This window comes from Peromyscus maniculatus, chromosome 18 (genome assembly GCF_049852395.1).
Source record: "Peromyscus maniculatus bairdii isolate BWxNUB_F1_BW_parent chromosome 18, HU_Pman_BW_mat_3.1, whole genome shotgun sequence".
NCBI lineage: Eukaryota > Metazoa > Chordata > Mammalia > Rodentia > Cricetidae > Peromyscus > Peromyscus maniculatus.
Window position 1 is genome coordinate 19196341 of NC_134869.1, and position 23345 is coordinate 19219685.

Here is a 23345-nt window from a genome sequence, read left to right on the forward strand (position 1 = left end):
AGCTGATGCAGAGGCCATGGAAGGGTGGTACTTACTGGCTTGCTCAGCCCACTTTCTTATAGAACCCAGGACCACCAGCCCAGGGATGGCACCACCCACAATGGGCTGGGCCATCCCCCATCGATCACTAATTAAGAAAATGCTCTATAGCCTGATCTTAATGGAGGCATTTTCTCAACTGAGGTTCTCTCTTTTCAGATAACTCTGATTTGTGTCAAGCTGACATAAAATTAGCCAGCACAGTGGGCAAAGTTGGGCTGAGGCCAACTTGAATGCATAGTAGCTTTCTTGAAAGGTGTTGGCATGTCAAGAATCTGTTAAGAAATATTCAGGAGTCAGTGGGCAGCCAGAACTGTGCAAATGGCTGTCTTAATGTCTTTGCCCTGTAGGGCTTAGACTGCACATCAGGGTCACCCAACAGGAAACTGTAGCTGTTATGATCATGATGGTTATTGTAAAGAGCTAGAAAGACAGCTCAGAGGTTGCCAGTATGCACTATTCTCGCAGAAGAATCAAGTTTGGTTCCTAGCATCCATACTGGACAGCTCACAACCACTTGTAAATCCATTTCAAGGGGGACCCTGCCTTCTGTGGCTTCTGAAGGCTCTATACTCAAGTGCACCCCCCCATATACATAATTAAATCACTTTTTACAAGATGGCTGTAGTCATGTCAAGTTGGGTCCCTATAGCAGGGTTAGTATTCATGTAGTGCCTTGAACTGTATGAAAAAGCAAGATTAGCCACATCTCAAGCCTATAGTGGTGAAGCAAGCCATCACCACGCAAGTGTGCTCCATGATGTTCATTTAGACATCAAAATTACCCCAGGGAGGTTAAAAACACACTTCACACTTAGAGGTCAACTTGTTTTTGTGGCTCAGTAGCCTAGGTATCAGTGAGACCTCAAAGGCATTGATACTCGATGGGGCCTTCGTTTATGTTTACAAAATGTAGCCGAAACTTGCAGATCCACCTTAGACTTCAAATCCTGACGTAAAAGAGCAGCAGGCCTTCACTCACCCGTGAATTAAAGTTAGCTGTGCTGGAGAAAGCCTGTCTTAAGTGTCATTGCTGCTTCTTATGGTTTTCTTGCTGTGGTTCAGTTTCCTGCTAAATCCCGTGTGTGACATGTGATGGATGGTTGGTGGAGGGGCAGTAGGGTAGAATGCTGATAGCAGAACCGCACCAGCTAGGAAGCCTTCAAGAACCTGGCACCTGAGCACTAATAGCACCTACTTCGTGAGGTTGTGTAAGAAATAAGCTAGAAACACTTGTCAAATATTAACACTGTATCTACCACCTTTAATGCCAGAGAGAGAGAGAGAGAGAGAGAGAGAGAGAGAGAGAGAGAGAGAGAGAGAGAGATATTACTCCTCCCTATCTACTGATGTTTTTCTTCAGTTGTCTCAAGGATTTATATTCAGAGCTAGGTCTGGTAATGGTAACCTGGAGAGTCTGGGAAGTTGGTTCAGTCTTTTGTTGTTTGTTTTTGCTCTCTTGTGGGACCCACCACCCAGCTCCCAATAAGTCACACATGGAGGCTTATTCTTAATTATAAATGTCTAGCCTTAGCTTGGCTTGTTTCTAGCCAGCCTTCCTTAACTTTAAATTATCCCATCTATCTTTTGCCTCTGAGATTTTCCCATCCTCTTACTTCTGTAAATCTTACTCTTACTCCATGTCTTGCTGTGTAGCTGGGTGCCTGGTCCCTGGAGTTCTCCTCTCCTTGTTCTCTTGCTCTCTTGTTTCTCCTCCTTTCTTCCAGATTTCTCCTTCTATATATTCTCTTTGACTTCCAGCCCTGTCTATCCTTTCTCCTGCCTTGCTATTAGCCATTCAGCTCTTTATTAGGCCATCAGGTGTTTTAGACAGGCACAGTAACACAGCTTCACAGAGTTAAACAAATGCAACATAAACAAAAGTAACACACCTTAAAATAATATTCCCCCAACGTTAGTCAGTAAAGTGACTTTCTTAAAAGCTTCAGAACTTAAGTTTGGATTCCCAGCACCCATGTCAAAGCCAGGTACATGGGTCTAGGCAAGAGCTGGAGCTCATTGGCTGACCAGCCTAGCAGAAGTCATGAGTTCCAAATTCAATGAGAGACCCTGTCTCAAAAAATATGTAGACTTTAGTCCCAACACTTGGGAGGCAAAGGCAGGCAGACCTCTATGAGTTCAAGGTCAACTTTATCTACATAGTGAGTTCCAGGATATCCAGGACTATGTAGAGAGACCCTATCTCATCCCTCCTTCAAAAAAAAAAAAAAGTAGAGAGCAACTGAAGAACAGCTCTCTGGTTTTTCTCATAAGAGCATTAATCTCTTATGCCAGGTCAGGCTTGTCCCCTTATGACTTAATTTAACCCTGTTACTTCCCAAAAAGAACTTGTCTTAGTGCAGGTGTATTGAGGGTTGGGACTTCAACAAATAAATTTATTGCTTTGTTTTGAGGCAGGGTGTTATTAGCTCAGGCTGGCCTCATGTAGTCCAGGCTAGCCTCAAACTCATAATCTTTCCTCCACCTTGAGTGCTAGGATTCACAGGAATGTGTCACCATGTTTGGTTTATGTGGTGCTGGATCAAGAAGATCATGCATGCTAGGCAAGCATTCTACCAACTGAGCTATACCCCCAGCTCTAACATACACATTTTAAGGGGATACAAACATTAGGTCCACAATAATTGGCTTCAGAACAAAAGAAACTGAAGCCGACGGTGAATACTTGAGCGATTAGCTGTCCTCACTACTAGGACTTATAATTGTTAATAATGAAAATACTGAATTTTAAGCAGATTTTAGCATCTCATAAAAAGCTAATCCAACTTCATGGAGTTGTTTTCTATAATGCTTCATTACTTTCCTGGGAGTTTGGTGGAAACATGAACTTTCTCCCACAAACAGATAGGAATACCCAGGCACAAAGAAGTGGAAGACTCAAGTTACATTTCAAATGATAGACACGGACAGACTGGAATTCACCTTTCTGACTTCCACTCTGTTAAGTTACATGCCTTATATTGTCCATGTCTTACCGTTCTGTTTCTGTAAAGAGACACCATGACCAAGGTAACTCATAGAAGAAAGCGTTTAATTGGGGGCTTGCTCAGTTTAGGTTAGCCCATGATCATCATAGCAGCGAGCAGACAGGCGTGGCGCTGGAGCAGTAGGTGAGAGCTTTACATCCTCATCCACAGACAACAGGCAGGGGGAGCTGGCGTGACCTTTTGAAACCTCAAAGCTCACCCCCATTGACACACCGTCTCCAACAAGGCCATACCTAATTCACCTAATTCTTCTAAAATAGTCACTCTCTGGTGACTATCCAAATTCAAATATATGAGCCTCTGGGGTCACTCTCCTTCAAATCCTCACAGTCTGTTAATAACTAACTCAGAAATACGCTACAGGAATGGCGTCTTCAGGAGTCGTTGAGATGGCAGGGCTAGAATGGGAAACAGACACACGGGTTCAGGTTCCGACTCTGTTACTTGTATTTGTGGAGTTTGGTTCAAAGTATTGACCCTTTAGAATCTCATTTTTCCTAGTGTAGGGGTCTGCCCTCTGTTTCTAACTATAAGGGAATAAAGCAAGTGTCTTGCAGACCAGCCTTAAATGCATTCTTCCTGCACATGTTAAAAAATGCAATCAACACCCTGGTACTGTGCTATTGGCCACTACGTGTATATAATGTTTGGCCTACAGGGCCAAAAAGGCTTTCATATTGACAAATGCTGTCCAGCGTTAGACTTGACGCTTTACCAAGGCACCCACCCGTGACTCAGGCTTCACCTTGTGCCCTTCCAGCCCTATAACCTGACTCCTCACCATTCTGTCTCCAGGCTTCCTCTTCTCACTGGGAGGAAGGACTTGTGGTTTTCCTCCCAGCTGGCTTGTCCTGTGGTCCTGAGGAAGACAATGTGTGGGGAGAAAGGGGTCGTGTGCAGATGTAGCTGTCACATCATCCCCGAGGTGACAGACCTGGAGTATGACAACCTCATCAGCAACCAGCTGTCACACGTGGACCAGATCATCGTCGTCTGTGTGTTCTCAGCCAAGAAAGAGGATAAGACTATAGGGGAGGTGACCGGCGTCTACAGGGAAGTGAACAAATCCAGACACATGCCTTGCGTTCAGGTGAGCGTTACATGGACAAAGTGTGGGGCGTGTTTGCTTGGGTGTTTCATTGCAACACGCTCCCTCCGACACACAAAGGATTGTAGAGTGTCTTCCGGCTCCCCGCTTTGTATTTGGCATCACAGAGTGTGTTTGTACAATGAAGGTCACAAATCTTCATGGCGTCGCTCCGGTTCGGGTATGCTTTCTCCCCACTAGAGTACCAGGAACTTGAAGAGAAAGGGTCTGGTTGGAGATGACCGCATCCCAGGGGCACAGCCCCTTGAAGAGATTAGTGCTTTTCTTCTGGAGTTTTCTAGGGCTCACGCGACCATGCCAGTTCTCGTGAAAAGGAGTTGTTATAAAAGTAGACCACGCCATGCATTTGGTTCCTTCTGCATGTGGACATTTTTCCCTATATTTCTCTACCATGTTGTAAAGCAGTCAGGGAGAGAGCCTTCCTCAGAGAGCATCCAGACTCATGAGCCAAATGAACAACTTAAAAAAAATTATGGGGCTGGAGAGATGGCTCAGCAGTTAAGAGCACTGGCTGCTCTTCCAGAGGACCCAGGTTCAGTTTCCAGAACCCACATGGCAGCAAACAACTGTCTGTAACTCCAGTTTCCTGGGATCTGACATCTTCACACCAATGCACATTAAATAAAGTTAAATAAATTATTTTTAAAAAATAGCCATACTTTACCTAATTTCAGGTATTCTGTTATGGCAACACAAAATGGATTAAAATGTGTATATAGTATTATGGATTTGGAGTATGTACAGTGCCTATATATTACCACTCAGATGAAGATATAGAAGAATATTTCAGGGCTGAAAAACTCTTCTCTTGCCGGGCGGTGGTGGCGCATGCCTTTAATCCCAGCACTCAGGAGGCAGAGCCAGGCAGATCTCTGTGAGTTCAAGGCCAGCCTGGGCTACCAAGTGAGTTCCAGGAAAGGCACAAAGCTACACAGAGAAACCCTGTCTCAAAAAACCAAACCAAACCAAACCAAACCAAACAAAACAAAACAAAACAAAAAAACCAAAAAAACCCCAAAAAACAAAAAACAAAAACAAACAAACAAAAAAACCCTCTTCTCTTTCCCTTTTCTTCCTAGTAAATAATCTACTAAACTAGCCAAGCCCAGGTAATCATATTCTTATTCCTCTGTATGCATAAGTTAGTTTCATCTTTTTCTAGATGGTCATTGTATGCTTTAAAAAACCACAAGGTATGCCGGGCGTTGGTGGCGCACGCCTTTAATCCCAGCACTCGGGAGGCAGAGCCAGGCGGATCTCTGTGAGTTCGAGGCCAGCCTGGGCTACCAAGTGAGCTCCAGGAAAGGCGCAAAGCTACACGGAGAAACCCTGTCTCGAAAAACCAAAAAAAAAAAAAAAAAACAACAAACCACAAGGTATAACTTCCTCTGCCAGAGGATAGGAACAGTAAAAACTATCCATCTGCCAATGTCTTCTCATTCTGTTGTCTGTGGCAGACATCACTAATCTATCTATCCATCTGCCAATGTCTTCCCACTCTGTCTGTGACAGACATCACTAATCCATCTTTCTCCCTCTGCCAATATCCTCCCATTTGAGGCCTTTGTCACCCTCCATGTCATCTCTGAAGGTTTTACTGCTTCTGGTCTTGGTTCCTCTGATATTTCCTATTATTACAGGGTGTTCTTTAAACACACGGACATGCCCATGCCGTTCTTCCACCCTCTAAGGCAGTGGTTCTCAACCTTCCCAACACCACAATCCTTTAATACAGTTCCTTATGTTGTGGTGACCCCCCCAACCATAAAATTATCTTGTTGCTACTTCATAACTGCAAATTTGCTACTGTTAGGAACTGTAATGCAAACATCTGACATGCGACCCCCAGGTTGAGAACCAGGGCTCTAAAGACTCCCCTCTGGATGCAATCCCCGTTCTTCTGCTTGGCTCCCCATGCTAACCCCAGAACTGTTCTTCAGGGGTGACTCAGAGCGCACAGTGCTTGCCCTTGAGCAGGCTGAACCTGCAAAGGCCTGGAGCCTCAAAGCACTCGCTGCTTCTGGTGAGTTGTCTTTGGGGTACTGCCCTCGGTGTGCCCTGACCAGCTTCTGGGGAGTGTGTCATTGTTTGCTATAGGTCTGGTGGTCCTGTCTGAAACCCAGTAGGAAAAAATCATCCCTCTGAACGAGGAACTGGAAAGCTTTGCTTCCCATGAGGATTTCTTGTTTCTTGCCCCGGGTTCGAGAATGGCTGGCAGCTGTCTGGGCTTCTCTTTTCCCTTTGCTTGCACATACACAGGAGCACTCAAGACTGCATGATAAGGAACAGGTAAACGCATACAGACTGCCAAGTATGGCTGCTCAGGCCTTCAATCCACAGTGAGCGTTCAGATATTTCTACTGGTGCAGGGCAGGCCGAGTCTAGAACTTTGGGTTTGAGGACCAGAATGCTGTGGAATTTAGCAGAAGCTCTTTGGGCTATGGTTTAGTATGGTGGAGCAGTGCAGGCCTTTAATCCCAGAACTCAGGAGGCAGGTAGCTCTTTGTGAGTTCAAGGCCACCTGGTCTACAAAGTGAGCCTGAGGCTAGCCGGGGTGCCATAATAAGATCCTGTCTCAAGAACAAACAAAGCAAAAACAAAAACCTAAAAAGCAAAAACAAACAAACAAACAAACAAAACAAACAACAACATAACCCCAACCCAAGCTCTGTTTCTTTTCCTGTAGAGTCATTTGGATTCCTTCCGGTTGCTCAAATACGATGTGACGTCTGCGTCTAAGTTTACGGAACCTGGCCGCCCGCTCCTAGTCCGAAGACACAATCTCACCCCGGGAATTTTTTTGGTATGTGTGTGAGATACAAGACTCCGAGCTCCCTGTTGGCTGTGTTCATTGCCTGACTCAAAGATCATTCGGGACCAGTAGAAGGCTAAAGAGAAAGCAGAGATAGTTTTGCTCGAGTCTGTAATAACGCTGAGCATAGGCCTTCTGGAGTGTAGTGCTGCTCAGATGAAGTTAGAAAGTAGACCCTCTTAAAACCGAGGTGCCAAGTCATCCCTCGTGTGAGTTGACGTGGAGATTCCCGAAGTGATTAAAGTCAGTTCTTGCCATTAAGAAGCTTCTTATGTAATAAGCTAGTTGAGGACATAAGGATATATAAAAGAACAACAGCATGAGTGAGACAAAGTGAGGTAAAGTATGAACTCTGAAAGCAGACTGAGTTCAAACCTGGGCTCCACTACTTGCCTGTGTGACCTCAGGAAATTACTCCACGTCTCTTACGAAAGAAAGGAGTGTTTGCTAAACACACTTTCATGGCTTTATCTAAGGGAATGCTATATATTACCTTCCTGTGTAATGAAAGGAAATGAAATCAATATCTTGTGGTTTTAGAAAAGGATAATGAATTCATAGGATTGCTAGAAACATTTAGCAAAGCAATTAAGCCTGTGTCAACCCCCCTGGCAGGCATATCATGGACAGGAAATGTTAATCCCACTCTCGGGCTTTCTGTCACTATGGGTTAGGCTGGCCTTCTCTAGCAATCATCTAAATGAGGCATGGTGGCACACACCTTTTATCCTAGCACTATGGAGGCAGAGGCAGTTGGATCTTGGTGAGTTTGAGGTCAGTCTGGTCTACAGAGTGAGTTCCAGGATAGCCAGGGCTACACAGAAAAACCCTGTCTTGGAAAAAAAAAAAAGGAAGAAAAAAGAAAATGAAAAGGAAAAGGAACCTCTTCATTAAAAAAAAAGTCCTCTCTAGATGATTTTAATGAGAAGCAACAGCCTAGATGATCTTTTACCCTTCTAGATTTCAGCAAGCAAATAGACAAACCCACAAGTTTATCTCTAGTCAATAGATACAAACTAGTGAAATATAACTTTAGAAAAATTGTGTTTTAGGAACACTAAGGAGGGGCTGGAGAGATGGCTCATCGGTTAAGAGTACCAACTGCTCTTCCAAAGGTCCTGAGTTCAATTCCCAGCAACCACATGGTGGCTCACAACCATCTGTAATGAGATCTGGTGCCCTCTTCTGGCCTGCAGGGACACATGCAGGCAGAATACTATATACATAACAAATAAATAAATCTTTGAAAAAAAAAAAGAAAGAAACACTAAGGAGCCAGGTGTGGTGGGGCACACCTTCAATCCTAGCACTTAGGAAACAGAAGCAGGCAGAGCTCTGTAAGTGTGAGGCTATCCTGATCTACATAATGATACCCTGTCTCAAAGATGAAGAAGGAGGAAGAGGAAGGAAAGGAGGAGGAGAAAGAGGAGGAGGAGGAGGAGGAGGAGGACTGTAGCTGAAGTTTTCCTGGTCCTGTCTGGCTCCCATTATCCTGTGGCCTCTTGGACCCAAGTAAACACACAGAGGCTTATATTAATTAAAACTGCTCGGCCATTAGCTCAGGCTAACTATTGATTAGCTTTTACACTTAAATTAACCCATAATTCTTATTTATGTTTAGCCACGTGGCTTGGTACCTTTTCTCGGTTCTGCCTTCACATCTTGCTTCCTTTGTGTCTGGCTGGCGACTCCTGACTCTGCCTTCCTCTTTCCAGAATTCTCCTCTCTGCTTGTCCCGCCTGTACTTCCTGCCTGGCTACTGGCCAGTCAGCATTTCATTTATTAACCAATCAGAGCAACACATTCACAGCATACAGAGCGATATCCACAGCAGAGGACTGGGTTACTCATTTTTCTGTGCTGTGTCAAGAACAACTTAGGGAAGCTTTGCTGTGGCTCACAGTCTGGGGATGTTGTCCATCATGGTGGAGAAGGTGAGGCAGGGAGATCTTGAGGCAGCTGTCAGTTAAGAAGCAGAGAGAGAGAGAAATGCTGGTACTTGGCTCCTTTCTCTGCTTTTCCTTTTCCTCCATAGGACGGCGCCACCCACGTTCAAGGTGCACCTTGCCCCTTCAGTTACTCTTCAGAAATGCCCTCACTGACATGCCCATTGGCTCAGAGACAATTCTAAATCCAGTTAGTTCTACGAAAAAGATGAACCATTGTGACTATCAATATTCATGAGTTTTACTCTATATCCAGACACCATGCTAAGTAGTTTCTGTGTGTTTGATTATCTAAATATTCCAAGTAAGTGGAGCATGGCAGTGTGTGTCTGTAGTCCAGACTCTCAGGATTACCACAAGTTAAAGGTCAGTTTGTGTAATGTCAGCAAGACCATGCCAAAGGAAGGAAGGGAGGGAGGGAGGGAGGAAGGAAGAGAGGAAGGAAGGGAGGAAGGAAAAGAGGGAGGGAAGGAAGGAAGGGAGGGAGGAAGGGAGGAAGGAAGGGAGGGAGGGAGGAAGGGAGGGAGGAAGGAAGGAAGGAAGGAAGGAAGGAAGGAAGGAAGGAAGGAAGAGAGGAAGGAAGGGAGGGAGGGAGGAAGGAAGGAAGGAAGGAAGGAAGGAAGAGAGGAAGGAAGGGAGGGAGGGAAGGAGGAAGGAAGGAAGGAAGGAAGGAAGGAAGGAAGGAAGGAAGGAAGGAAGGAAGGAAGGAAGGAAGGAAGGAGACCCTTTACAGCAATTCAGAGGGTAGCTGCCATCCCGATGTTCCTTGCGGAAAGAGGTAGAAATACTCAGATTAAGCAATTCATCCAAGGTCGTCCAGGAACTAGCCAGTGACAGGATCAGAACTCAAATCCAGGTCCTTTCCCACACAGAGAGCACTTTTAATGAAGAGCTCCGTGAGGTCCATATCCCAGCCCTGCTACGTGGATACTCAAAAAAGTACGAAGCGACAGAAAACGCACACTGTGTGTGGTTGAGTGCCAGCCTGGGAGGAGTGGCTGGGAGGCGCGGAGCTTCTCAGCCTGGCGTGGAAAGTAAGCTGATTGCTCCGTGTGCCGAATGACAGCTAGACAGGAGGAAGGGACTCGGTACAAATGAGACAGGCCAGAAGTTTGATCCCGTCATCATCGAAGGCGGATGTAAAACAGAACGTTCAACTGTTGATTTCACTATAGGAAAGTGGATTATTTTTCTCAGATCTAGTCCTAAAATATATTTTCCGTGTGGTAGGAGGTGCCTCCCCATACACCTGGCTGTCACCGATGATCACCCAGCTCCCCCCCCCCCCCCCTTTTAGAACTATCCATCTTGGTTAAGTGGCATTCGCCTGTGCCATCTCCATCCAAGGCTTCCTAGGGGAAGTTGGCGTGATTCCCGGCAGAGGCAATGAACACTCACCCCCCAATCCTCTGAAACAACCAGGTTCCTATTTAAAGCCTGGCTGTGAAACTGAGAGAAGGCTTAGGCCTCAGCCGGCTGACCTATCTGTCCACTGGGTGGCAGTGTGGATCCATTGGAAATAAATGTGTCTCGTTCCTGAGCCAAAAAAACTCCAGGCCCCTGAAAGGAAAGACCACGGTGGGCAGATGGTGTTTGGAAGGCAGCTGGATGGGCACAAGCCCGGCTTTGGTTCTGGGAAGGAGGCTGAATGGGTTTATGTTTTATCTTTCAGTGGAAAGTGTGGGGGAAGGATCCTCTGTTGTCCGTTAGGCTCAGAGTCTTTGGGGATGGATATGATGTCCACAGTAAATGAACCTCCTTTTTTCTAATAGTTTAACGAGGGCCAGAAGCTTGCAAAAAGCAGTGTGGGAACTGAGCTGACCATCCATGTCAGCTGCCACTCTTGGTCAGTGAGGATTTGTTCTCCAGGCACGCAAGCGTCTGCCACACCATTCATTACCCGGGACTCTGAGGGGGAACGTGGCTATCATTAGGAAATGTTGCCAAATGTCCAAGTCCCAGGTTTACGTTGTTCTGTCTGTCCTGAATTGATCCCTGTCTTCAAGGGGGAAAAACACCAAAGCGAGACATGTTGGGAAGCCTCTGACTCAGTGTGACTGTGGAAATGATGCAAGTGTGTTGTGCAGGATACCGAAGAGGAAGTGATCACAGAGCCAGACAGGTCCCATCTCGAAGGAATGAGAAAGTGACGTGGATGTTTGCTTCAGGAAGCTTTTGAGGACTAGTAGGGGCTCTCTTCCACTATTTCCTTCCTCCCCAACATGGACTGGAAGGAATAATAATCCATAACACATCGACGCCTTACAGTGCTGGGTGAGCGATGCTGTGTACCATTGATCCTACAGCTTTTTAGTCAGGATGAAAGGCTAAAAGAACACTCAAGAAAAAAGTGCATCCCAAACTATTTTATTACTGCAAAACATTCTCTTTAATGTCATTTTGGCCCAATCTGTTTGTGCTAAACTAATATGTTTATAATTTAAATCATTTAGTAAAGTTTTTTTTTTTTTTCTTCCCAAGACAGGGTTTCTTTGTGTAGTTTTGGTGCCTGTCCTGTATCTCACTCTGTAGACCAGGCTGGTCTCGAACTCACAGAGATCCGCCTGGCTCTGCCTCACCACCACCACCACCACCACCACCACCACCACCACCACCACCACCACCGCCCGGCTAAGGTTTTTTTGTTTTGTTTTGTTTTTTAAATATATATATATATATAGCAAGAGGTTTTGATACTGAAATTCCATGAAAACTGCAGTGATGTTTTCCAGGGGGTTTCTGCTTGAGTTCTGAGATGAGAATTCGTTCTGTGCTGAGAACCAGAGCACACACCGGAGCTTCATTCCCCATTGAGTAACACGGAACAGAGGCCACAGGGGCAGAATGCCATCTCCCAGCCCAGGTCACTTTCCTCTGCCCTTTGGATATCTTAGGCCTCTTCTGTGCCACACCTTAAGAGCATGAGTCTCCGTGGGGCAAACTGCACCCACAAGCATCTGATTCCCTTCAGTGGGTGGTAAAGACATTTTGCCCAGGCTTTGGTAGTCGTACCCAGCAGGGACCAACCACCCTCTCTGTAGAGAGGATGGAAGGATTTCTGAAGAGTCCTTTGGTAGTGAAGGCTGAGTCCTTCGAGGGACTCACAAGAGCAGGGTAGTTTCTCCAGGGAAGCAGGCCTAACCTGATGCTCGGGTCTGTCTTTCCTTTCCCCAGCAAGACACTGAGGCAAGACTAAGAAGACAGTGAGGTAGGGCCATGGCCACCTTCATGAGCCAGGGACGTCCTCATCTGTTTATCTTGGTGAGAGACACCTTCAGGAGCCATTTCTCTCTCCATTGTCCTTTCTTAGATTCAAGTCATGACGGTCTCTGGAGTCTTCTGTGATAACGTCGGTGAGAAGCTGATAGCTTGGATTCTTTGGGGGCAAGGGTTCTATTGGTGTGGCACAAATTTTAGAAATGCAGAAAACCATAGAGAAGGAGGTTAAACTGACCTCATTCCTACTATCCAGATATAACACTGGCAATAGTCCAGTGCATTTCTTTTCAGTGTCTTCTCTCTCTCTCTCTCTCTCTCTCTCTCTCTCTCTCTCTCTCTCTCTCTCTCTCTCTCACACACACACACACACACACACACACACACACACATTTGGGATGACTGCAGGAAAGAGACACCAGAGGAAATCTAAGTACTTAAAGTAAAAAGAAAAATAAGTCTCTGTAGTGTGGCACCCCTTATGCCCAGAAAAAGCGATCTGTGTAGTCGTGGCAATAGCTCGATTCTGTAAATAGTTATGAAGTTTATCAGCATTATTTAACCTCCGAGAGCCTCAGTTCTGGCTTTGATCGTATTAGGGCTGTGATTGTTATTTTTGTTATGTTCTCTATAGTAACTACAGAATCAATATTGGTACAATTTATTTGTGATAAAGTGAACTTAATATTCAGAATCAAAAATCAAATACAGCAGCTCTATATTCTTCCCTAAAGACATCATGCACCTTTTTTCCCCTTTTGATTTGTTTTTGTTTTCCTGAAGATGAACTCCTCAGTGTGGGAATTACAGGCCTGTGCCACCCTGCTCAGTTTAATTTTCTACTTGAGAGACTACTCTTGAATCTTTGGAGATGAAGCTAGGCCCATGACTTAATTACAGACCAAGGAATTTGTTGGACACATTTCAGCAACTGTTACCATCCCTCAAAAGGAGTAAGCCTGCGGGGTGTGGTGACGCACACCTTTAATCCCAGCTCTCTGGAGGCAGAGGCAGGCAGATCTCTGTGAGTGTGAGGCCTACCTGGTCTGCAGAGGGAGTTCCAGGACAGCCAGGGCTACACATGGATAGACTGAAAAACAAAACAAAACAAAACAAAAAAAACAGAAAGGGAGTTAAGCCACATTGTTCTCTAGAAGGTGCGTGTAGAGGATTATGAGCACAATTCCAAATGTGGAGGATTGTGAGCATAATTTCAAATGTGGAAGATTGTGAGCACAACTCCAAATGAAGAAGAGAAGAAGGAGAAGAAGAAGAAAAAGAAGAAGAAAAGAAAGAAGAAGGGGAGAAGGAGAAGAAAAGGAGGAAGAGGAGGAGGAGGGAGTAGCAGCTGCTGCTGAAATGAGTTATCTCACGGTTGGTCAGTGCGGGATAAAATGAACCACACACAAATGTATTTTAACAAATACCATCTCTGGGTGATAATATTTATGACACCAAGGATGTAAGTCAACAGTCTTTGGAACCATTACAATAACGTTTCCTGTATCACCTGAACGTTCCTTGCCACTTTTAGGAAATAGTCTGAGGAACTCAATTTCTCTCTGTCTTTCTTCTTCTTCTTCTTCTTTTTTTATTTTTGAGACAGGGTTTCTCTGTGTAGCTTTGGAGCCTGTCCTGGATCTCACTCTGTAGACCATGCTGGCCTCACACTCACAGAGATCCACCTGCCTCTGCCTCCCGAGTGCTGGGATTAAAGGCATGTGCCATCACCACCTGGTTAGGATCTCAATTTCTTAATGTCAAGCTACATACTAAATACATACTTTATTCTAGCTCAAATGTAAATACCCAATCTTTTTTTTAAATCAAATATGTACTAGCTCCAATTGTTTAACTGCTAGCAATGGCTCTAATAATAATAATAATAATAATAATAATAATAATAATAATAATAATAATAATAGGGATGGCTTGCATATACTGACTGAAGAATTACAGGGTTTTAGAAATTTATTTCACCACAACCCAAAGGGAAACAGGTGGGGGGTGGGAGAAAAGATGGAATCCAAATAGGGAATATGGTCCTTTTGATCCAGACCTGAATCTGGATCCTGGGGATGTCAAAATACTTAAGAGAGCATTCCTACATGAGTTCTTTCCTGGATTCTGGCATTGTTCAGAGTTCAACACTGGTCCTCTGAGAACTGTCCATGTGCTCACTCTGATACCGACTTCTCTTTATGGTGCCGACACCCAATGTTCTATCTCAATTAAGACTTCTCATTTGTGCTCAAGACCATACACCTAAGTGCCCACTGGACCTCTCCCTTGGAGGGGTTGCAGGTACTTCAGAGCCAACATGTCCAAAGCCCAAGTCTACCTGGGTCATAAAATAAGGACAGCTGTAAAAGATGAGGTGTGGCCAAGTCCTACAAAGCCTGTACAACAAGAGAAGGAAGAAGGGAGGGAGGGGGAGAGGAGAAGCATGGGCTTGATCTGAGAGCAGTGAGGGACATTGAAGTGTTTTCAACATAAAGTGGCCTAAGCGTGTCCCTGTCGGTTAGGAAGATCACTATTGGTGCTTTGCAGCTAATGGGTTAATTAATTAATTAATTAATTAATGGCTTGCATATACTGACTGAAGAATTACAGGGTTTTAGAAATTTGTTTAAATTGATTAATGGATTAATACTTTTCCTACAAAATTGTAGGGAAAGTATGTGGCGACTACTGAACATTAGAGCTGAAAAAGGATGGCTGTGCCAGGTATGTAGAAAGGAAGATCTTGGGCCAGAATGTTGATGGGGAATGTAGTGGAAGCCACTGAGATTGGCCACGGCCCTAGGAAGATTCTAGAGAAGAGAGTCAAGGCTCCTTGGTTACCTGCTCTAACCAAATAAAGCTCTCACATTAAACATCCTTTATTCCTTCTCCCACAAAATGTGTTCAGGGAGTGCCACACCATGTTTATCAATAAAGGGATGCAGTTGCTAATGAGAGACAAAAATCTCCTGTACTCCTGGAGTGGATACCCAAAGCACAGAAGACAGCATGTGAGAAAACATGTCAGGCAGTGAGCGATCCCTTAACTAAAAATAAAATCAAGGGAGGAAAAAGACAGTAATAAAGGCAGCTGGAAATGACGCAGGGTGCTACTACCCAGGTTTTGGGTTTTGTTTCCTTCAGATGGGCTGGGGAGGTGGCCCAGTCCGCAAAGCGCTCACTCTGCAAGCCTGAGTTCAGTGCCCGGAAGTTACATCTATAAAGCAGGGTACAGGGTGTGCTTGGAGTTCAGGTCTTTTAACGTCAGCCACCTCAATAAGCCCGTGCCTACATGAGCCTGTAAGAGAGAAAACTTGATTGGCCTAGAAAAAGTGCCCAGTGTGCAAAATGCTATAAAAAGCCATATGTGCACATCCACATTCCAGAACAGACTATGCAAGGAAAGGCGTAGCTGCTGAATGGTTTGGAAGCTTGCTGACTTCCTACAATAGTATAGAAGTCTGGGGAACGCTTACTGGGAAAGCTATTGAGAGGGAAACAAGCTTCATTCTTTGGAGTAAATGTTTTTTTCCACTGGTCCTTACCTGGTATTATAGGGAGTGACTAGGGAATTGAGGAACTGAACTAAGGATGGAAAGAAGCCTTGCAAATGTAATAGGTATAAAAGCTAAACAGTAACTCACTCTCAGCAGCTTATCCACTGAGAGCCATGAAAGATGAGTCATAGCGCCGGGTGCGGCTCAGCAGAAAGTGCATGTTTAGCCGGCCTGAGATGCTGGGTTCCATCGTTAGCATTTCCAGAACCCACCAACACAGGCACAGGCATTTAAAGCTGTCTTCCGTCTATCTTATTTAGTGTGTGTGTGTGTGTGTGTGTGTGTGTGTGTGTGTGTGTGTGTGTGTGTGTGTGTGTTGTGCATGTGTGTGCAGTAGCAAATATGTATGTCCATGAAATATGTATGTCCAGAGGAGACAGCCTTGGGTGTGACTCCTTAGGCCCTGTCCATCCGGCTCCTCCTTAAATACAGGCTCCTCTACTGGCCTGGAACACGCTAAGTATTGAGAATGGCTGGCCTGTGAGCCAGGATCTCCCCTTCCTCCACCTCCTCGGCTCTGGGATTATAAGCACACACCACCGTGCCTGGCTTTTTGGGCTCTGGCTTCATACCAAGTACAAAACCCCTAGAGGCAGCTACATTGTGCCTATCTGGTTGAACCCCCAGGAGTGAAGATGTGGGTTCTCCTTGACCAAGAGGCCTGTCCTGCAAAGCTGTACTCAGAAATTCCTCTGACCACATGGCGAGTCGAAACTGTGGGCGGCTGTCATAACAAATTCAAGAGCCAGTGGTCAGACTCACGGCTAAGAAACTGATTTGTGATGCTGAACTCAGTAAGGCTCACAGTGTTGCAGGGGCTGACAAAGGAAATAACAGTCATTACTGTGTCGGATACCTGATCGAAGCCGTTCACGGGGGGACAAGCTTAGTCTCGGTTTGGGAGGGTCACAGGCCATCGTAACAGGATCGGCAGAGGGGACAGTGGTCACTGATGACAGGAACACATACTGGCAGTTTCTTCACATGGACTGGAAGTAGGTAAGGGTGGGCACAGCTTCCAAAGGCCTGCCCCCAGAGACCTCTTTCCACTATCCAAGGCCCACTTCTTAAAGGTGCCACGCCTTTAATAGAGTACCACAAGGTGGAGGCAAAGGCTCAAACCACGGGAGGGCCATTCCAGATTCAGACCAGAAGAGAGATGAAGTCTCTCTTAATATGAATATGGTTGATAACTTTCATCACCAGAACCTACCAGTCAAACCTGGGTCACTGGGCAGCCAATCAACCCATGTTCCCTTTCTTTCATTAAAAATAAAAATAATAAAAGAGCCAGGTGGTGGTGGCACACACCTTTAATCCAAGCACTCGGGAGGCAGAGGCAGGTGGGTCTCTGTGAGTTCGAGGCCAGCCTGGGCTATAGAGCGAGATCCAGGACAGCCAAGGGCCACACAGAGAAACCCTGTTTTTTTTTTTTTTTTTAGGGGGGGGGGGAAGAATCATAAACAATGCACCTTGGACATAGGAGCCCCTTCTCCATCCTACTGCCCCCCCCCCAGAACCCCAAACACATCCCCTTCCTTCTTCATTTCCTCGTGTGTGTGTGTGTGTGTGTGTGTGTGTGTGTGTGTGTGTGTGTGTGTGTAAGAACCCATCGAGTCCAGTTCATGTTGCCCATGAGCCTTTGGCTGATCTTGTGTAGGCCATCACAGTTGCAGTGAGTTAATGAGGATAAGCTGTGCCATGTCCAGAAGGTATCGTTTCACAGCATCCCTCCGATCCTCTGGCTCTTACATTCTTCTCTTTGAGATGTTCCCTGAGCCTTGGAGAGGGGATGTTGATACAGATGTCCCCATCAGTGCTGAGCGCTCCATAGACACTTATTCTCAGTACCTTGCCCTAGTATGCATTAAGTGCTGACCACTACAGAGAGAAGTTTCTGTGGCCAAGTTGAAGGCAACACTAATTTACAGGTTGAAGCAGGCCTCAAGTCCAGTTCAAAACAGTTAGTTACCCCCATAACCTTAATGCCACTATTGCATCAGGAGGCACATCTGGCCTTGCAGGCTGGTGTCGTAGCATGTAGGGTTGGCTGCAGGAATACTGTTGATGTCTTTTCTTCCTTAATAGCTGCAGAGCATCTTCTGGCACTGAGAAAGAGTGTCACTAGGGATCAATTCCAGCTTGATTTCTCTATGTCCTGCAACTGAACTGAGTGATGTCTTCAGCCATGGGCTTTTACTATCTTAGTTTTTGTGGAAACCTAGACTCAATGGCAATAGCCTGTGCTGTTTGGGAGGCCTCTGAAGGCTTCCCTGACCACTAACTCAGGGAGGTAGGTGTCTTAGTGTTCTGCTGCTGTGAAGAGACACTGTGACCAAGGCAGATCTTATAAAAGAAAGCCTTTAATTGGAGAATTGCTTACAGTTTCAGAGGATTAGTCCGTTATCATCATGGCAAGGAACATGGGGGTTGGAGCAGTAGCTGAGAGCTACAACCTGATCCACAGGCACAGGGCGGTGAGGATGAAGAGGAAGAAGTCATAGTGGAGGGGAGAGGAGAGGGAAAGAGGGGGAAGAGAGGGAGAGGAAAAAGGAGGTGCAAGATAGACGAGGTAACTCCACGTGATAGTACATAGATTAATATAAATGGGTTAATTTAAGTTATAAGAGCTAGTTAGGAACAAGTCTAAGCTATAGGTTGAACTTTCATAGTTAAGAAGAAGTCTCTGTGTCATTATTTGGGAGCCGGCTGGCGGGACAGAGAAAGTCTCATTACAAACCACATTCTGTTTATTGACCACTGAAGGAAATCCTCACTCAGGACTTTACTGTGTGTTCATGATTCAGGGAACACGGTTCCCATATCTGCAATGAAGGCTGAGAACAAGAAGATTCAGTGACGACCTGTAAGATCCTACTTCCACTGGGCGGTGGTGGCGCACACCTTTAGTCTTGGAACTCGGCAGGCAGAGGCAGGTAATCTCTGTGAGTTCCCAGCCTGGACTATAGAGAGAGTTCCAGGCCAGTCAGGGTTACACAGAGAAACCCTGTCTTTGAAAACAAAAATAAACAAAGGAACCTGTTTCCTACAGTGGCATCCGAGGATGGGAAAGTTGGTCAACATTGTGATCTGTGACGAGATCAGTAGCTCAGCAAGTGGACCAGAAGACAGTCACTAAAAAAAGCAGGCCAAAGTTTTCACTAGAACAACAGCCCATGCTACAAACCTGTGAATCAAGTATCTATGCAATGAGAATACCCCACTTCTCAGGAGGCTGGGCCTGATAGGCCATCTGGAAAAAGTATAAACTTAGGATGCTCGGAGATAGAGTCCAAAGGGATGAGTACCATTGAGCATCATCTTCTGTGGAACTGTTAACGGCCTTCTGAAATTATGACGATTATCCTCTAAGAGCGAGAAAACTGGGCCACAAAGAGTCAAGACCCTAGACTTCCCCCTCATTTCAGGTCTAGTGTTGCATCTGCTCTGCCTCAGCAAAGCTCTCAGGTTTAGTCTTGTTTCAGAACCCCTGGAGGGCTGAAAAGCAGGAGAGCTGACCCTGGGCACCAGAAAAGCCTAAGATGTTTTCTGAAGCCAGTATAATCTGGCATCTCCCCTCTCACACCCAGTTTGACCTTACAGGTGTCACCTCTAAATTTTATTCAAATCAGCTCTGCAACAGTTGGGTCCATGATGCTTAAAACTCTGTCCTAGCGTGGTTGACGTGTCCTAATGCTATCCTATTGGCTTTTATACTAGACCCTTGACCAGATAATAGTGTAGAAGTAGAAGATGGGATGATCTTATGTCTCATCCAGGGACGTGGCTGACACCCTACCAAGGCAGACTAACAATAGAAAAGCAGAGATTTATGATCGCCGTTTTTTTAAAGGTGTATTTTTAATAACTGGGCATGGTGGTACATGCCGTTTTAATCCCAGCACTTGGGAGGCAAAAGGTCAATCTCTATGAGTTCATGTCCAGCCTGGTCTACATAATGAGTTCCAGGCCAGCCAAGGCCACATAGTAAGACCTCTATCTCAAAAACAAGTGTCTTTGGCTTATAATCTTTCTGTCTCAGTCTCCCAAGTGTTGGAATACAGATGTTACATTACATCTTGCTAGAAGGAAGACTTTCCATGAGTGAAGTATTTCTTAGCTCTGAGTCAGGAATAAGATACTTATTGCCGGGCATGTGAAGCATACCTTTGATCCCAGCACTCTAGTGATATAGGCAGGCAGATCTTTGTGAATTTGAGGTCAGCCTGGTCTGCATAGAAAATTCCAGGCCAGCCAGGGCTACATAGTGAGACCCTGTTTCAAAAAGCAAAACCACAACAACCACTACCAAAACTCATTGTCTTACTTAGGGTTCCCATTGCTGTGAAGAGACACCATGACCATGGCAATTTTTATAAAGGAAACATTTAATTGGGGTGGCTTACATTTTCAAAGGTTCAGTCCATTTTCATCATGGTGGGACATGGTGGCATGCAGGCAGACATGGTGAGGAGAAAGGAGAGAGGGGGAAGGAGGAGAGAGCAGAAGAGAGGGGAAGAGTCTGTGACCGGCTTTTTAAGGATTCCCTGCACATGCTCATGTGGGCTTACGGAGCTACACCACACATGTGCCGATTGCGTGACCACACCGATGAAATGAGACATAAAGTCCCTTGCTTGGCTACTGAACTGCGCATGTGTGGCCATGCAGCTGGGGGAGTGGCCAGGAATTCTAACTCTGAAACCATTAAGGGAAGAGTAAAAGCCCCTGAAGTGTTTAACCTAATTATCAATAAAAACTCAGGAGTCAGGTATTGGGGCAAAAACCTGAATGATCAGAGAAGCAACTAGTGACCTCTGCTCTCTCATTCCTCCATCCAAAAGGGCCGAGACCCTCTCTAAGACCCACCCTACTACTTCCTGTGTCTAACTGTCCTCAGTCCTCCAAGACCTCTATGGCTAATTTTGGTCAGCTAGTAGCTAGCTCTGCCCTCTGATTCAATGCAAACTTCATTGGAGTCTCAGGAGTGTCAGAATGATCAAAATACCCACAACATTTAGACGGGCTTCAGCCCCGGCCTCATTCTTGCCTCAAGGAACACTTTTTCTTTTTGCATACCTTTCTCTCTGGTGTCTGTGGAGCTTTCCTTCATTCCTGGTGTATCTGACTGCCCTGTATAAAAAGGACTCTATTTTCCATATGGCTTTATTTTTGTATAGCACTTATTACAACTGACTTTGCAAGTGTGCGCATTTCCCAGGTAGTACTCAGCAGGAGAAACTTTGTAGATTCATCTTCAGCATCAAGAACAGTGTCTGGTGTGCAGCAGTCATTATGACTTTGTTAATTTAAAAGTGCACAAATTGCTGGAGAGATGGCTCAGCGGTTAAGAGCACTGACTGCTCTTCCAAAGGTCCTGAGTTCAAGTCCCAGCAACCACATCGTGGTGGCTCACAACCACACATAATGAGATTTGATGCCCTCTTCTGGCCTGCAAGTGCACACGCAGGCAGAAAAACTATACATAATGAATAAAAGTGCACAAATATAAATTATAGCTTATGGTATAGATCTCCGGGGTAGTAAATCTTTCAAAAACTGAGACCCACAGTGAAAATAGTATGAGGGCTTCTTGATTATTAAAATGTTACTGAATCATCTCAGGTATCTTGTTTTAGTGCTGGGGACTGAACCCACATCCTCAGACATGTCAAGTGCATATTCTAGTATTAAACCACACCCTCAACCCATATTCTGGGTTTTGAAGCTAGCTGCAATTCCCTAACCACACCATGAAGATAAGAGTGTGGGGCCAAGCCTGCCGGTGCACACCTGTAATCCCAGCACTAGGGAGGCAGAGGCAGAGGCTTGCGGTCAAGTTCTAGGCTAGGCAGGGGCCATGTGGAGACTCATGGTACCGGGACAGTCGTCTTTGCCGGAACCAGACCCTGCAGCGCTGTTGTGCCTTTCTTTATCACTAGGCTCTAGGCAGCAGCTTAACACATGGGAAGCTTTCTTCCAAATAGAATGGAAGACCCAAGGCCCAAACCAAATCAGGACGAAGCGTTGCCAGTTCATCACTTTTTAGAAATTACACCCCACCCCCTTTTTTCCCCTTCCAGACAGGGTCTCACTGTGTATGGCTGTCATTGAGCTCTCTCTGTAGACCAGGCTGGCCTTGAACTCACAGAGCTACACTTTCCCTTCTTTATATAGCATTTTAGGTTCAAAAGGGGGGGGGGTAGTGCTGGCTAAACATTATCCCTGTCACTATTGAGAAACAGTGTTTGGTGTTTTAGATCTTATAAAATATTCACATATGTGTCCTTCATTATAACGTTGCTATTGGTTATAATGCCGAGTGGTGGTGGTGGTGGTGGTGGTGGTGGTGGTGGTGGTGGTGGCGGTGGCGGCACACGCCTTTAATCCCAGCACTCGGGAAGCAGAGGCAGGTGGATCTCTGTGAGTTCAAGGTCAGCCTGGGCTACAGTGTGAGTTCCAGGAAAGACACAAAGCTACACAGAGAAACCCTGTCTCGAAAAAACAAATCAAACCAAAATAATAATAATTAATAATAATAATAATGTAATATGTATAGTTTCACCTTCTAAGTTCAAGCAATATACATGCTTCATGGTTAATAGGCAGGTATGAGTGTTAAAGAATAAGGCTAAAGACAAAGTATTTCAGGCCCATGAACCACACAGAACGTCATTTCATCCCTTACTAGCCATGTAGATGGACCCAGCAAATAGGTTCTTTTGTTGCAGAAATGATGGGCCAGAAAATTCTATTTCCATAGAGGAAACCTTGTGTTAAAACACCTCTTCATGATGAAAAGATCATATAATCTAAAGGGAAAGGAATAATGTGGAGCTGTGGAATTTACACACTTCTAAGACTTTCAGTCTCTTAGGATTTGAAGACATGAGGCATGCTTTATTTTTATTAAACTCTGTGCTATAACAAACTTTTAAAGTTTTAATTATTTTCTTCTCTTACCACTCGTAAAAGGAATCCCCTCCTCCCCATCTCTAATAGCTGAAAAAGAAAATCTCAAATCATTTGCTGTGTCTCAAGATTTAAGAGTCTCTTACACCTTAGTGTGGAATGACAAGCGTGGCTTGATACTGAAGAGCTGGACCTCTTCATTACTAGTTAGAGAAACAGGGCTGGAGACACGCTCAGTGGTGAGGAGCATTTAAGGCTCTTGAAGAGGACGCAGATTCAGTTCCCAGTACCTACATGGAGGCTCAAAACTGCTTATAACTCCAGTCCCAGGGTATCTAACACCCTCTTGGAGCTTTGCAGCCTCCTGTACATACATGGTGCACATAAAACACCCATAAAAACCCCATAAACAGACACATCTCCATAAAAACCAGGTAAACAATGTTTGGAATGGAAGATGTTTTTAGAGGTCTAGTTTAATTCCCAAATCATAATCAATGTGCCTTTTTCTTAAAGATGAGTGACTCAATATGGGTCACACAATTTGCAGAGTTCTTGTTTTGTTTGTAATTGAATCTACTGACTTCCAAACGCCAAGGCTCTGTATTGTCTTAGTGGTTAGCTGTAGAAGAAAACAGAACACAGTATAATGCTTAGGAACACATGCTGGCATCTTGAACTTAATTAGCATTTTGGTTGACCACTTTGAATGTCTGACACAGCTAATAGGCCTGTCTTCCTAGC

General features: G+C 45.2%; 1 protein-coding gene across 6 annotated transcripts in view; it reads left to right on the forward strand.

Annotated features, from left to right (window-relative positions):
• Positions 1-23345, forward strand: part of LOC107402647 (uncharacterized protein C3orf20-like) — a 94581-nt gene that overhangs the window by 65520 nt on the left and 5716 nt on the right. For all 6 annotated transcript variants that reach the window (XR_006065213.1, XM_076554635.1, XM_042263274.2 and 3 more), the window contains 2 exons: positions 3843-4137; positions 6842-6958. Coding sequence is in view for 5 of the 6 variants with exons in the window: in XM_076554635.1 (XP_076410750.1) it covers positions 3843-4137; positions 6842-6958 (412 nt within the window). In the remaining variant the exon portion in view is untranslated. The remainder of the gene's footprint in view (positions 1-3842; positions 4138-6841; positions 6959-23345) is intronic.